General features: G+C 47.0%; 1 protein-coding gene across 1 annotated transcript in view; it reads left to right on the top strand.

The window, feature by feature from the left end:
- Positions 1–15201, top strand: part of LOC106606155 (CUB and sushi domain-containing protein 3) — a 540034-nt gene that overhangs the window by 239806 nt on the left and 285027 nt on the right. Inside the window, exons 30-32 of the mRNA XM_082975995.1 lie at positions 2104–2291; positions 2862–3056; positions 12522–12638. Of these exons, the coding sequence (XP_082832121.1) occupies positions 2104–2291; positions 2862–3056; positions 12522–12638 (500 nt within the window). The remainder of the gene's footprint in view (positions 1–2103; positions 2292–2861; positions 3057–12521; positions 12639–15201) is intronic.

Raw genomic sequence — 15201 nt, 5'->3', positions numbered from 1 at the left:
GATACTGCTGATAGATTCAACAGGAAATACAGTATCATTTTCATTTGGTTTCTCCTGCTAGATACTGCTGATAGTCAACAGGAAATACAGTATCATTTTCATTTGGTTTCACCTGCTAGATACTGCTGATAGATTCAACAGGAAATACAGTATCATTTTCATTTGGTTTCTCCTGCTAGATACTGCTGATAGTCAACAGGAAATACAGTATCATTTTCATTTGGTTTGTCCTGCTAGATACTGCTGATAGTCAACAGGAAATACAGTATCATTTTCATTTGGTTTGTCCTGCTAGATACTGCTGATAGTCAGCAGGAAATACAGTATCATTTTCATTTGGTTTCTCCTGCTAGATACTGCTGATAGTCAACAGGAAATACAGTATCATTTTCATTTGGTTTGTCCTGCTAGATACTGCTGATAGTCAACAGGAAATAGAGCATCATTTTCATTTGGTTTGCCCTGCTAGATACTGCTGATAGAGTCATCAGGAAATACAGTATCATTTTCATTTGGTTTGTCCTGCAAGATACTGCTGATAGTCAACAGAAAATACAGTATCATTTTCATTTGGTTTGTCCTGCTAGATACTGCTGATAGTCAACAGGAAATACAGTATAATTTTCATTTGGTTTGCCCTGCTAGATACTGCTGATAGAGTCATCAGGAAATACAGTATCATTTTCATTTTGTTTGTCCTGCTAGATACTGCTGATAGAGTCAACAGGAAATACAGTATAATTTTCATTTGGTTTGTCCTGCAAGATACTGCTGATAGTCAACAGAATATACAGTATCATTTTCATTTGGTTTGTCCTGCTAGATACTGCTGATAAAGTCAACAGGAAATACAGTATCATTTTCATTTGGTTTGTCCTGCTAGATACTGCTGATAGTCAACAGGAAATACAGTATCATTTTCATTTGGTTTGTCCTGCTAGATACTGCTGATAGAGTCATCAGGAAATACAGTATCATTTTCATTTGGTTTGTCCTGGTAGATACTGCTGATAGTCAACAGGAAATACAGTATCATTTTCATTTGGTTTGTCCTGCTAGATACTGCTGATAGTCAACAGGAAATACAGTATCATTTTTTTTTGGTTTGTCCTGCTAGATACTGCTGATAGAGTCAACAGGAAATACAGTATCATTTTCATTTGGTTTGTCCTGCTAGATACTGCTGATAGTCAACAGGAAATACACACAACCTCACGGGAACACTGAAGAATAGGAAGAAGTTATGATTTGAAATTGGTGTTGTCTTGATTTAATTATCCCAAAGCTATTACCATTTTTGTCATAAAAGCCAAAGATTAGAAATAACAGGCTTCTCTCTCAGTGAGACATTTGATATACAGCAATAGAACGATATGAAATGTCTGCTTCACACTACATTACCAGGGCCATTTGGGAGCAGTTCTTCCTACATGATGTTGCAACAATTCAATCTCTCTCTCTCTCAATCTCTCTCTCAATCTCTCTCTCTCTCTCAATCTCTCTCTCTCTCTCACTCACTCCAATCTCTCTCTCAATCTCTCACTCACTCACTCAATCTCTCTCTCAATCTCTCTCTCTCTCTCTCTCTCTCTCTCTCTCTCTCTCTCTCTCTCTCTCTCTCTCTCTCACTCTCTCTCTCCCACTACCTCTCCCCTCTCTCTCCCCTCTCTCTCCGCTCTCTCTCGCTCTCTCTCGCTCTCTCTCTCTCTCTCTTTCTCACCAGACCTCTTCAGGGAGTTCTTCCGTTCGTCATTCTATCTGTGTCTGAGATGCAAGAAGCTGAAATGGCTTACTAATGCTTCTCAGACTCTCAAATCAAAACGCCAATGTATATATTGAAAGGCTCTTGTACAGTGCGTCACACATTTCAACACTGCTGAAATAAAAACTATTGAAACCATAAGGTGCTAGAAAGCTCTCGTTCAGTACATCCCCACATTTAAACTTTTCTGAAATAACCCTTTTCTTGTTGATATTGTGTAACAACCTTTTTATTGTTAATTATCTGAGTTAACCGGTTTAAAAAAAAAATAATATTTGAGAAAAGAACTGTTTGTTTCTCTGTTAATTTGCTGAAATAATTGTTTTATTTTCCTTCTACAGTTTCAGCATCGAGCCCAACTACGACTTCCTGTATATCTACGACGGACCAGACAGCAACAGTCACCTGATTGGTAGTTTCCAGGATAGCAAGCTTCCAGAGAAGATAGAGAGCGTCTCTAACTTTATGCACCTGGCCTTCCGTAGCGACGGCTCAGTGAGCTACCAAGGCTTCCATCTGGAGTATAAAGGTGAGGCGCAAGGGCTTGTTTCTGCAACTTGAAATAGTTGTTGTCTTTGTTTTAATGCTTTTGTGAAAGTTACAAATACAGCAGAGGACTATCTTCCGAGTTGGTTTCCTTTCTGTCGGTTCATTTGACACTAATTCAGTCGCATGACCAAGTGAGAGTGGTTCCCCCCCCCGTAGCTGTGTGTTGTGGCTCGTCCCCCTTCCTTCAGGGAACCAAGTTTATATTCACACGAGGACGATCTTTGTCCAACTTTCCAAAGTGTTTGTTTTGTGTTTTTTTTTCTTCTTTTCGTTATGTTTTTTTGTGCTATCGACCAAGTTTTTACAAACGTAGCAAAGGACGTCCTGACAAGTTTGTTCCGTTTTGTTTTGTGTGTTTGTTTAATATGTGTTTCTACACAACATCATTTTGTATCATATACTGTAAGTCTTTAAAAAGTTGATTGGTTACAGCTTTTTCGTGATCAAAACATTCACTAGGCTATTCAACCGCTCAAACAACCTTCTGATGTTGATGACATAATTTGTCTTATTTATAACAATAACAAAATATATTTATTTTCAACGACAGCTAAACTGCGGGAGGCTTGCTTTGATCCCGGGAACGCTATGAACGGGACACGCCTGGGGAATGACTACAAGCTGGGCTCCACAGTGACGTTCAGCTGTGAGGCGGGCTATCTGTTACAAGGACACTCCACACTGACCTGTATGATGGGAAACAGCAAGAGGCCTGAGTGGGACCGAGCCAGGCCCAGCTGTCAAGGTGAGGCAACACACACACATTTGATATACTTTATTTGAATCCACCAACCAAATGAACAAAAAAAGGATCTGAACATTTCAAAGGACCCTGTTTGCATGGCACTCGAGGGTACAGAAAAAGCACCTCCTTCTCCGAACAGCCAGGCTGCTCTCGACAGCTGAAACGGAGCACTACCTAGCCAATTGCTTTGCCCTACTTTTTGTCAGGCCCTCAATCTGGAGTCCACGCACTGCACGCATGTGTACGTGGCCAAGACTGCCAAATATCAGAGCCAACAGCTTGCACCTCCACCCGAGGCTGCCAAATATCAGTACCAAACAGCTTGTACCTCCACCCGAGGCTGTCCCAGCGTGCCACGAGGGTACTGGTATTTAAGCAACTTCTCTACAAAGGCCTGCTCCATGTACCTGTCCAATGAGCAGCTCCACTTCCACAATGAGCACCCCCCCCCCCACAACAACATGAGCACCTCCCCCCCACAACAACATGAGCACCTCCCCCCCACAACAACATGAGCACCACCCCCCCACAACAACATGAGCACCTCCCCCCACAACAACATGAGCACCTCCCCCCACAACAACATGGGTCAGTAGCTGGGAGACGGAGGGGTCAGTAGCTGGGAGACGGAGGGGAGACGGAGGGGAGATGGAGGGGAGATGGAGGGGCCAGTAGCTGGGAGACGGAGGGGAGACGGAGGGGAGACGGAGGGGAGATGGAGGGGAGATGGAGGGGCCAGTAGCTGGGAGACGGAGGGGTCAGTAGCTGGGAGACGGAGGGGTCAGTAGCTGGGAGACGGAGGGGAGATGGAGGGGAGACGGAGGGGTCAGTAGCTGGGAGACGGAGGGGTCAGTAGCTGGGAGACGGAGGGGTCAGTAGCTGGGAGACGGAGGGGAGATGGAGGGGAGATGGAGGGGCCAGTAGCTGGGAGACGGAGGGGAGATGGAGGGGCCAGTAGCTAGGAGACGGAGGGGTCAGTAGCTGGGAGACGGAGGGGTCAGTAGCTGGGAGACGGAGGGGAGATGGAGGGGAGATGGAGGGGCCAGTAGCTGGGAGACGGAGGGGAGACGGAGGGGAGATGGAGGGGCCAGTAGCTGGGAGACGGAGGGGTCAGTAGCTGGGAGATGTAGGGGTCAGTAGCTGGGAGACGGAGGGGAGATGGAGGGGAGACGGAGGGGTCAGTCGCTGGGAGACGGAGGGGAGATGGAGGGGAGACGGAGGGGAGATGGAGGGGCCAGTAGTTTGGAGACGGAGGGGAGACGGAGGGGAGACGGAGGGGAGATGGAGGGGCCAGTAGTTTGGAGACGGAGGGGAGACGGAGGGGAGACGGAGGGGAGATGGAGGGGTCAGTAGTTGGGAGACGGAGGGGAGACGGAGGGGTCAGTAGCTGGGAGACGGAGGGGTCAGTAGCTGGGAGACGGAGGGGAGACGGGGGGGTCAGTAGCTGGGAGACGGAGGGGAGACGGAGGGGTCAGTAGCTGGGAGACGGAGGGGAGACGGAGGGGTCAGTAGCTGGGAGACGGAGGGGAGATGGAGGGGAGATGGAGGGGCCAGTAGTTTGAAGACGGAGGGGAGACGGAGGGGAGATGGAGGGGCCAGTAGTTTGGAGACGGAGGGGAGACGGAGGGGAGACGGAGGGGAGATGGAGGGGTCAGTAGTTGGGAGACGGAGGGGAGACGGAGGGGTCAGTAGCTGGGAGACGGAGGGGTCAGTAGCTGGGAGACGGAGGGGTCAGTAGTTGGGAGATGGAGGGTGAGACGGAGGGGTCAGTAGCTGGGAGACGGAGGGGTCAGTAGCTGGGAGACGGAGGGGTCAGTAGTTGGGAGACGGAGGGGAGATGGAGGGGAGACGGAGGGGTCAGTAGTTGGGAGACGGAGGGGTCAGTAGCTGGGAGACGGAGGGGTCAGTAGTTGGGAGACGGAGGGGAGATGGAGGGGAGACGGAGGGGAGACGGAGGGGTCAGTAGTTGGGAGACGGAGGGGTCAGTAGATGGGAGACGGAGGGGTCAGTAGTTGGGAGACGGAGGGGTCAGTAGATGGGAGACGGAGGGGTCAGTAGTTGGGAGACGGAGGGGAGACGGAGGGGTCAGTAGCTGGGAGACGGAGGGGTCAGTAGTTGGGAGACGGAGGGGAGACGGAGGGGTCAGTAGTTGGGAGACGGAGGGGTCAGTAGCTGTCCTGAATGTAGGATGAGATGTTCCAAAACAAACACACACACATACACACACTCTGAGTGGGACAGAGCCAATCCTAGCTGTCAATGTGAGGGAGTTGACGATCAATCGATTATCAATTTGTTCTTTACAGTAACTGTGACTGATCAATATTTAGTTGTTTAAACTGAAGAGGACATTCGTCTGAATACAGTCCAGATGAAGGTTTATTGTGTTGTAGGAAGCGGGCGGGCGGGCGGGCGGGCGGGCGGGCGGGCGGGCGTGCGGGCCTAAGTGACTGTTGTGTGTCCGTTCTATTGACTAACCTGTCTGTTGATTTGAAGTGATATGAATAGTCCCAGGATGCACTGTAACCACAACACCTTGGGCCCTGGTCTAAAGTAGTGCACTACATAGGGAATAAGTCCTTTTCTAAAGTACTGCACTACATAGGGAATAGGACCCTGGTCTAAAGTAGTGCTCTATATAGGGAATAGGACCCTGGTCTAAAGTAGTCCACTACATAGGGAACCGGGCCCTGGTCTAAAGTAGTGCACTACACAGGGAATAAGGTGTCATTTAGGACTCAGACACCTTGACTCAATGTTATCCGGCGAGGACAGAGATGGCCGCCTCGCTTCGCGTTCTTAGGAAACTATTCGAAATTGGTAGATTACTTGTTAGATATTACTGCACGGTCGGAACTAGAAGCACAAGCATTTCACTACACTCGCATTAACATCTGCTAACCATGTGACCAATAACATTTGATTTGATTTGATTTAGTCTTGGCATGGTTCTCCTGTCTACAGCCTTCACATACTGTATGTCTCATGACATGGTTCTCCTGTCTACAGCCTTCACATACTGTATGTCTCATGAGATGGTTCTCCTGTCTACAGCCTTCACATACTGTATGTCTCATGACATCGTTCTCCTGTCTACAGCCTTCACATACTGTATGTCTCATGAGATGGTTCTCCTGTCTACAGCCTTCACATACTGTATGTCTCATGACATCGTTCTCCTGTCTACAGCCTTCACATACTGTATGTCTCATGACGTGGTTCTCCTGTCTACAGCTTTCACATACTGTATGTCTCATGACGTGGTTCTCCTGTCTACAGCTTTCACATACTGTATGTCTCATGACATGGTTCTCCTGTCTACAGCCTTCACATACTGTATGTCTCATGGCGTGGTTCTCCTGTCTACAGCCTTCACATACTGTATGTCTCATGAGATGGTTCTCCTGTCTACAGCCTTCACATACTGTATGTCTCATGGCGTGGTTCTCCTGTCTACAGCCTTCACATACTGTATGTCTCATGACGTGGTTCTCCTGTCTCCAGCCTTCACATACTGTATGTCTCATGAGATGGTTCTCCTGTCTACAGCCTTCACATACTGTATGTCTCATGACATGGTTCTCCTGTCTACAGCCTTCACATACTGTATGTCTCATGAGATGGTTCTCCTGTCTACAGCCTTCACATACTGTATGTCTCATGACGTGGTTCTCCTGTCTCCAGCCTTCACATACTGTATGTCTCATGACATCGTTCTCCTGTCTACAGCCTTCACATACTGTATGTCTCATGACATGGTTCTACTGTCTACAGCCTTCACATACTGTATGTCTCATGAGGTCGTTCTCCTGTCTACAGCCTTCACATACTGTATGTCTCATGACGTGGTTCTCCTGTCTACAGCTTTCACATACTGTATGTCTCATAAGATGGTTCTCCTGTCTACAGCCTTCACATACTGTATGTCTCATGACATCGTTCTCCTGTCTACAGCCTTCACATACTGTATGTCTCATGACGTGGTTCTCCTGTCTACAGCCTCTCAGGTCTCGTGGTGTTTGGGGAATGTTGTGCAGTTTTCAATTCAGGATGGCTGCATGGTGACAGGGAGAGCCCAGTCCAGCTGGTGCTAGCCTCACTGTGTGTGTGTGTGTGTGTGTGTGTGTGTGTGTGTGTGTGTGTGTGTGTGTGTGTGTGTGTGTGTGTGGGGGGGGGGGCGTGGGGTGTTGTTTCCCATACAGACTTGGACCAGCTGGTGTAAGCCTCTCCCTGACAAATGAGATTGTGTTTGTTAACCGTGTTCTCTGTCCACCTGCTGAGTTTGACGTGTGTGTGTGTGTGTGTGCGCCCACGTACTGAGTTGGAGCACCATGTCTTAGGCGGCTGTGTGTGTGTGTCCACCTGCTGAGGTGACTGCATTAAAAGCCTCTCATCAAATTACCTGCATGATTAACGGCTAAAGATCTGAGACACTGATATACTGCTTGTAGAAATGGGTTGTAGTTATAGATCTGATATACTGCTGGTAGAAATGGGTTGTAGTTATAGATCTGATATACTGCTGGTAGAAATGGGTTGTAGTTATAGATCTGATATACTGCTGGTAGAAATGGGTTGTAGTTATAGATCTGATATACTGCTGGTAGAAATGGGTTGTAGTTATAGATCTGATATACTGCTGGTAGAAATGGGTTGTAGTTATAGATCTGATATACTGCTGGTAGAAATGGGTTGTAGTTATAGATCTGATATACTGCTGGTAGAAATGGGTTGTAGTTATAGATCTGATATACTGCTGGTAGAAATGGGTTGTAATGGACTACAGGAGGACTTCATCCAATCTTAGGATGACACTGATATAAACCAAGGAGGAGACAGCAAATGTAAATGACAATGATTATTATGACCAAGATAATGATATGGATTATTATGACCAAGATAATGATATGGATTATTATGACCAAGATAATGATATGGATTATTATGACCAAGATAATGATATGCATTATTATGACCAAGATAATGACATGGATTATTATGACCATGATAATGATATGGATTATTATGACCATGATAATGATAAAAAAGTAATCTAATGAACAGGGAATGTGATTCTATTTTACTTCTCATTCTCAATCTACACTGAACAAAAATATAAACACAACATTAAACAATTTCAAAGATTTTACTGAGTTACAGTTCATATAAGGAAATCGGTCAATTGAAATAAATTAATTAGGCCCTAATCTATGGATTTCAAATGACTGGGAATACAGATATGCTTAAAAAAAAGGTAGGGGTGTGGATCAGAAAACCAGTCAGTATCTGGTGTGACCACCATTTGCCTCATGCAGCGTGACACATCTCCTTCGCATAGAGTTGATCAGGATGTTGATTGTGGCCTGTGGAATGTTGTCCCACTCCTCTTCAGTGGCTGTGCGAAGTTGCTGGATATTGGCTTGAACTGGAACATGCTGTCGTACACGTAGATCCAGAGCATCCCAAACATGCTCAATGTCTGGTGAGTATGCAGGCCATGGAAGAACTGGGACATTTTCAGCTTCCAGGAATTGTGTGCAGATCCTTGCAATATGGGGGTCGTGCATTATCATGCTGAGACATGAGGTGATGGCTTATGCCTGTCCACACCATAACCCTGTCCATAGCATAACCCTGCCCATACCATAACCCTGCCCATACCATAACCCTGTCCATACCATAACCCTACCCATACCATAACCCTGCCCATACCATAACCCTGCCCATACCATAACCCTGTCCATACCATAACCCTGTCCATACCATAACCCTGTCCACACCATAACCCTGTCCATACCATAACCCTACCCATACCATAACCCTGCCCATACCATAACCCTGCCCATACCATAACCCTACCCATACCATAACCCTGTCCACACCATAACCCTGTCCATACCATAACCCTGCCCATACCATAACCCTGCCCTACCCATAACCCTGTCCATACCATAACCCTGCCCATACCATAACCCTACCCTACCCATACCATAACCCTGCCCATACCATAACCCTGCCCATACCATAACCCTGCCCATACCATAACCCTGCCCTACCCATACCATAACCCTGCCCATACCATAACCCTGCCCTACCCATAACCCTGCCCATACCATAACCCTACCCATACCATAACCCTACCCTACCCATACCATAACCCTGCCCATACCATAACCCTGCCCATACCATAACCCTACCCATACCATAACCCTACCCATACCATAACCCTGTCCATACCATAACCCTGTCCATACCATAACCCTACCCATACCATAACCCTGTCCATACCATAACCCTACCCATACCATAACCCTGTCCATACCATAACCCTGACCCATACCATAACCCTGTCCATACCATAACCCTACCCATACCATAACCCTGACCCATACCATAACCCTGCCCATACCATAACCCTGTCCATACCATAACCCTTCCCATACCATAACCCTGCCCATACCATAACCCTGCCCATACCATAACCCTACCCATACCATAACCCTACCCATACCATAACCCTGCCCTACCCATACCATAACCCTGTCCATACCATAACCCTGCCCATACCATAACCCTACCCATACCATAACCCTGTCCATACCATAACCCTGTCCATACCATAACCCTACCCATACCATAACCCTGCCATACCATAACCCTGCCCATACCATAACCCTACCCATACCATAACCCGTACCATAACCCTGCCCATACCATAACCCTGCCCATACCATAACCCTGCCCTACCCATAACCCTGCCCATACCATAACCCTACCCATACCATAACCCTACCCATACCATAACCCTGCCCATACCATAACCCTACCCATACCATAACCCTACCCATACCATAACCCTGCCCATACCATAACCCTGCCCATACCATAACCCTGCCCATACCATAACCCTACCCATACCATAACCCTGCCCATACCATAACCCTGCCCATACCATACCATAACCCTGCCCATACCATAACCCTGTCCATACCATAACCCTACCCATACCATAACCCTGTCCATACCATAACCCTGTCCATACCATAACCCTGCCCATACCCATAACCCTGCCCTACCCATAACCCTGCCCATACCATAACCCTACCCATACCATAACCCTACCCATACCATAACCCTGCCCATACCATAACCCTACCCATACCATAACCCTGCCCATACCATAACCCTGCCCATACCATAACCCTGCCCTACCCATACCATACCATAACCCTGTCCTACCCATACCATAACCCTACCCATACCATAACCCTGCCCTACACATACCATACCATAACCCTGTCCATACCATAACCCTACCCGTACCATAACCCCACCGCCATCCCATGGGGAACTCTGCTCACAACGTTGACATCAGCAAACCGCTCGCCAAGACAACACCATACACGCTGTCTGCCATCTGCCTGGTACAGTTGAAACCGGGATTCATCTGTGAAGAGCACATTTCTCCAGCGTGCCAGTGGCCATGGAAGGTGAGCATTTGCCCACTGAAGTCGGTTAGGATGCAGAACTGCAGTCAGGTCAAGACCCTGGTGAGGACGACGAGCCTGCAGATGAGCTTCCCTGAGACGGTTTCTGACAGTTTGTGAAGAAATACTTCGGTTGTGCAAACCCACAGTTTCATCAGCTGTCCAGGTGGCTGGTCTCAGACGATCCAAATCAAATCAAAGTTTATTTGTCACGTGCGCTGTATACAACAGGTTTAGACCTTACAGTGAAATGCTTACTGACAGGCTCTAACTAATAGTGCAAAAAAGGTATTAGGTGAACAATAGGTAAGTAAAGAAATAAAACAACAGTAAAAAGACAGTGAAAAATAACAGTAGAGAGGCTATATACAGTAGAGAGGCTATATACAGTAGAGAGGCTATATACAGTAGAGAGGTTATATACAGTAGAGAGGTTATATACAGTAGAGAGGCTATATACAGTAGAGAGGCTATATACAGTAGAGAGGTTATATACAGTAGAGAGGCTATATACAGTAGAGAGGCTATATACAGTAGAGAGGCTATATACAGTAGAGAGGTTATATACAGTAGAGAGGCTATATACAGTAGAGAGGCTATATACAGTAGAGAGGTTATATACAGTAGAGAGGTTATATACAGTAGAGAGGTTATATACAGTAGAGAGGTTATATACAGTAGAGAGGCTATATACAGTAGCGAGGCTACACACAGACACCGGTTAGTCAGGCTGATTGAGGTAGTATGTATATGTAGATATGGTTAAAGTGACTATGCATATATGATGAACAGAGAGTAGCAGTAGCGTAAAAGAGGGGTTGGCGGGTGGAGGGACACAATGCAGATAGCCCAGTTAGCCAATGTGCGGGAGCAGTGGTTGGTCGGACCAATTGAGGTAGTATGTACATGAATGTATAGTTAAAGTGACTATGCATATATGATAAACAGAGAGTAGCAGCAGCAGGATGTGAAGGTCCTGGGCTGGCGTGGTTACACGTGGTCTGTGGTTGTAAGGCTGGTTGGACGTACTGCCAAATTCTCGGCTTATGGTAGAGAAATGAACATTCAATTCTCTGGCAACAGCTCTGTGGACATTCCTGGAGTCAGCATGCCAATTGCACACTCCCTCAAAACTTGAGACATCATTGGCATTGTGTTTTGTGACAAAACAGCACATTTTAGAGTGGCCTTTTATTGTCCCCAGCACAAGGTGCACCTGTGTAATGATCATTCGGGTTTAATCAGCTTCTTGACATGCCACACCGGTCAGCTGGATGGATTATTTTGGCGAAGGAGAAATGCTCACTAACAGGGATGTAAACAAATGTGTACAATAGTTTTTTGAGAAATACTTTTTTTTTGTGCACATGCAACATTTGTGTATTTTTTATTTCAGCTCATGGGACCAACACTTTTCATGGGACCTCCTCCCTCCCCCTCTTCCCTCCCCCTCCTCCCTCCCCCTCCTCCCCCTCCTCCCTCCCCCTCCTCCCTCCCTCTCCTCCCTCCCCCTCTTCCCTCCCCCTCCTCCCTCCCTCTCCTCCCTCCCTCTCCTCCCTCCCCCTCTTCCCTCCCCCTCTTCCCTCCCTCTCCTCCCTCCCCCTCTTCCCTCCCCCTCCTCCCTCCCCCTCTTCCCTCCCCCTCTTCCCTCCCTCTCCTCCCTCCCCCTCTTCCCTCCCCCTCCTCCCTCCCTCTCCTCCCTCCCCCTCCTCCCTCCCCCTCTTCCCTCCCTCTCCTTCTCTCTCTAAACGTCCTATATGCTTTCCTGTAATATCTCATTATGTTGTAGACTGTTAGTCAGCATTTAAGTGTTCATACTGACACTTTCTCCTCATGTTTTCCAGATTTTTCTGCTTCCCTGTGCAGCTGTGGCAGCAGGAAATACTGTTTGCTGATTCCAGTTTCTGCTGCGTAGCTGTATGTATTTCCCCAGGTAGCGTGACCTGGAAGTCATATTGATGTGTTGGTGTTTTCACAGCACCGTGCGGAGGCCGCTCGACAGGGTTAGAGGGGACCGTCCTGTCCCCAAATTACCCCCGTAATTATACCCAGAGTCTGACCTGCGTCTACCACATCTTTGTCCCCGGGGACTTTGGTAAGCATCCCCTCTCGCTCCCTCCCTCTCTTTATCTCTCCCTCCCCTCTCGGTCTCTCTCTCTCCTTCTCTCTCTCCTCCCCCCTCTCTCTCCTTGTCTCTCCCTCCCCCTATATCTCTCTCTCCTTGTCTCTCCCTCCCCCTATATCTCTCTCTCTCTCTCTCCTCTCTCTCTCTCTCTCTCTCTCTCTCTCTCTCCCTCCCCCTCTCCCTCTCCCCCCTCTCTCTCTCTCTCCTTCTCTCCCCTCTCTCTCTGTCTCTCTGCAGTTTGTGCTGCTGTCTCATAACGTTCTATAAACCATGGTTGCTGTTGTTCAGCTACTGTAGGTAATGTAGTGAACTCATGTAGTGAACTGCAACAGAATGGTGTGGCGTTTCTACTGTATATGTGGCATTACTAAGGAAGTGGAGGCGTTCTGCTTTACAGGAAACACAAGACAATAGTTTAACTCCAATCCAGTGTGTTATAACGACTGACTCCACCTCACATTACCAAGATGTGATCATTCAGGATCCGTACAGGAAGCGTTATCAGAAACCACGGCGGTTATTGTCTCCTATACATGTAGCTACATTTCCAGCAACAAAATGGTGGTTCTACGTTGGTTTTACTAACGAGGTGGAGGAATTTGTGTCTCAGGAGAAACAGAAGCTGATCTGTGATATAACTGGCCACACATTACCGACTCAGAGAACATTTGGATATTCAGGATAAAGCGAAAGAAAAAAACTAAACCCACAACAGGTCAAGTGAAGGGTCAAACACAAACTGGTCTACTAATGAGGTGGAGGAAGAGTCTCAGGAGAAACACAGGGTTATCCCTTGCCAGCTACAGTACTGTGAGATGTCGGCTAACTGACCCCAGGTTACCGACCTACAGAAGATTTGGTCAATCAGGATGAGGCCAGAAACCATTATCAGAAACCATGGAGATTATGGTCTCCTCCATGTTAACAACAGAGTTGTCTTTCTATATGGTTTTACTAATAAGACAGAGGGACTCTGTCTCAGAGAACAACAGGGCTGGTTTTACTAATAAGACAGAGGGACGATGTCTCAGAGAACAGGGCTGGTTGTCCTAATAAAGCAGAGGGACGATGTCTCAGAACAACAGGGCTGGTTTTATTAATAAGACAGAGGGATGATGTCTCAGAGAACAGGGCTGGTTGTCCTAATAAGACAGAGGGACGATGTCTCAGAGAACAGGGCTGGTTGTCCTAATAAGACAGAGGGACGATGTCTCAGAGAACAGGGCTGGTTTTACTAATAAGACAGAGGGACTGTGTCTCAGAGAACAACAGGGCTGGTTTTACTAATAAGACAGAGGGACGATGTCTCAGAGAACAGGGCTGGTTTTACTAATAAGACAGAGGGACTGTCTCAGAGAACAGGGCTGGTTTTACTAATAAGTGAGATGGACAATGTCTCAGAGAACAACAGGGCTGGTTGTCCTAATAAGACAGAGGGACGATGTCTCAGAGAACAACAGGGCTGGTTGTCCTAATAAAGCAGAGGGACGATGTCTCAGAGAACAACAGGGCTGGTTGTCCTAATAAGACAGAGGGACGATGTCTCAGAGAACAACAGGGCTAGTTGTCCTAATAAGACAGAGGGACGATGTCTCAGAGAACAACAGGCTGGTCCGTATCTTCAGTAGAGAGTCATTTCACTGACACCCTCACATTACCCACCAGAGAAAGTTGGGATTATTATGATCAGGTCAAACTAAATAGATGTTAAAGAATGGAAACATGCACAATATGTAATGGAGGAAGCAAACACCAAATCCCTCCAGGAAGAAGATAAACAAACCAACTAAAATTCCTATTGGGCGTACTGATATCCATAATGCAACGCTACAGTACATCGTTAACTATCTTACAAACTTCTCCTCAATTGGACGTGGTATTCCATGGACTTCCTGATACCCAAAATGCAACACTACAGTACATCGTTAACTATCTTACAAACTTCTCCTCAATTGGACGTGGTATTCCATGGACTTCCTGACACCCAAAATGCAACACTACAGTACATCGTTCATTGTCTTACAAACTTCTCCTCAATTGGACGTGTTCTTCCATTTTATTTTATTTGATTTAATTTCTGCCTTATTATCAATCCCTGTCACTAAGTGGCCCTGAATTGATGAGATGATTGAAGTTATGTCCTCGTATCGAGCCAGGGGGACATTTTCTGAAGAGCACCATGATTATTACCCAGACTTGAATTCATCTCCGGTTTGACAAGCCGTCTTGACAGTTAGAATCCTTTTGTTGCCATCTTCCACTACTCAGGGACTCAGACACACCGTGTGTCCTAAATGCCACCCCAAGCCCCCCCCCCCCCCCCCCCTACATAGTGCACTACTTCTAATAAGGGTCCATAGGGTGCCATTTGAGACGCTACCTTCCACAGGGTTTTTAAATCAACGCTCCATTTCGACATGTCTTCATGGCTGCTGACTAAACTGCTCAGAATGCTGACAAATGGCTTAACGGAGCATGAGGCTCTGGGTAAAAACCTCTCCCTACCTGTGACAATATATCATATCCCTTTACA

Source organism: Salmo salar, chromosome 05, assembly GCF_965601325.2.
Source record: "Salmo salar chromosome 05, fSalSal1, whole genome shotgun sequence".
NCBI classification, from domain to species: domain Eukaryota; kingdom Metazoa; phylum Chordata; class Actinopteri; order Salmoniformes; family Salmonidae; genus Salmo; species Salmo salar.
The sequence above is the reverse complement of the archived record's forward strand: the minus strand, read 5'-3'. Positions and strand labels throughout refer to the sequence as shown.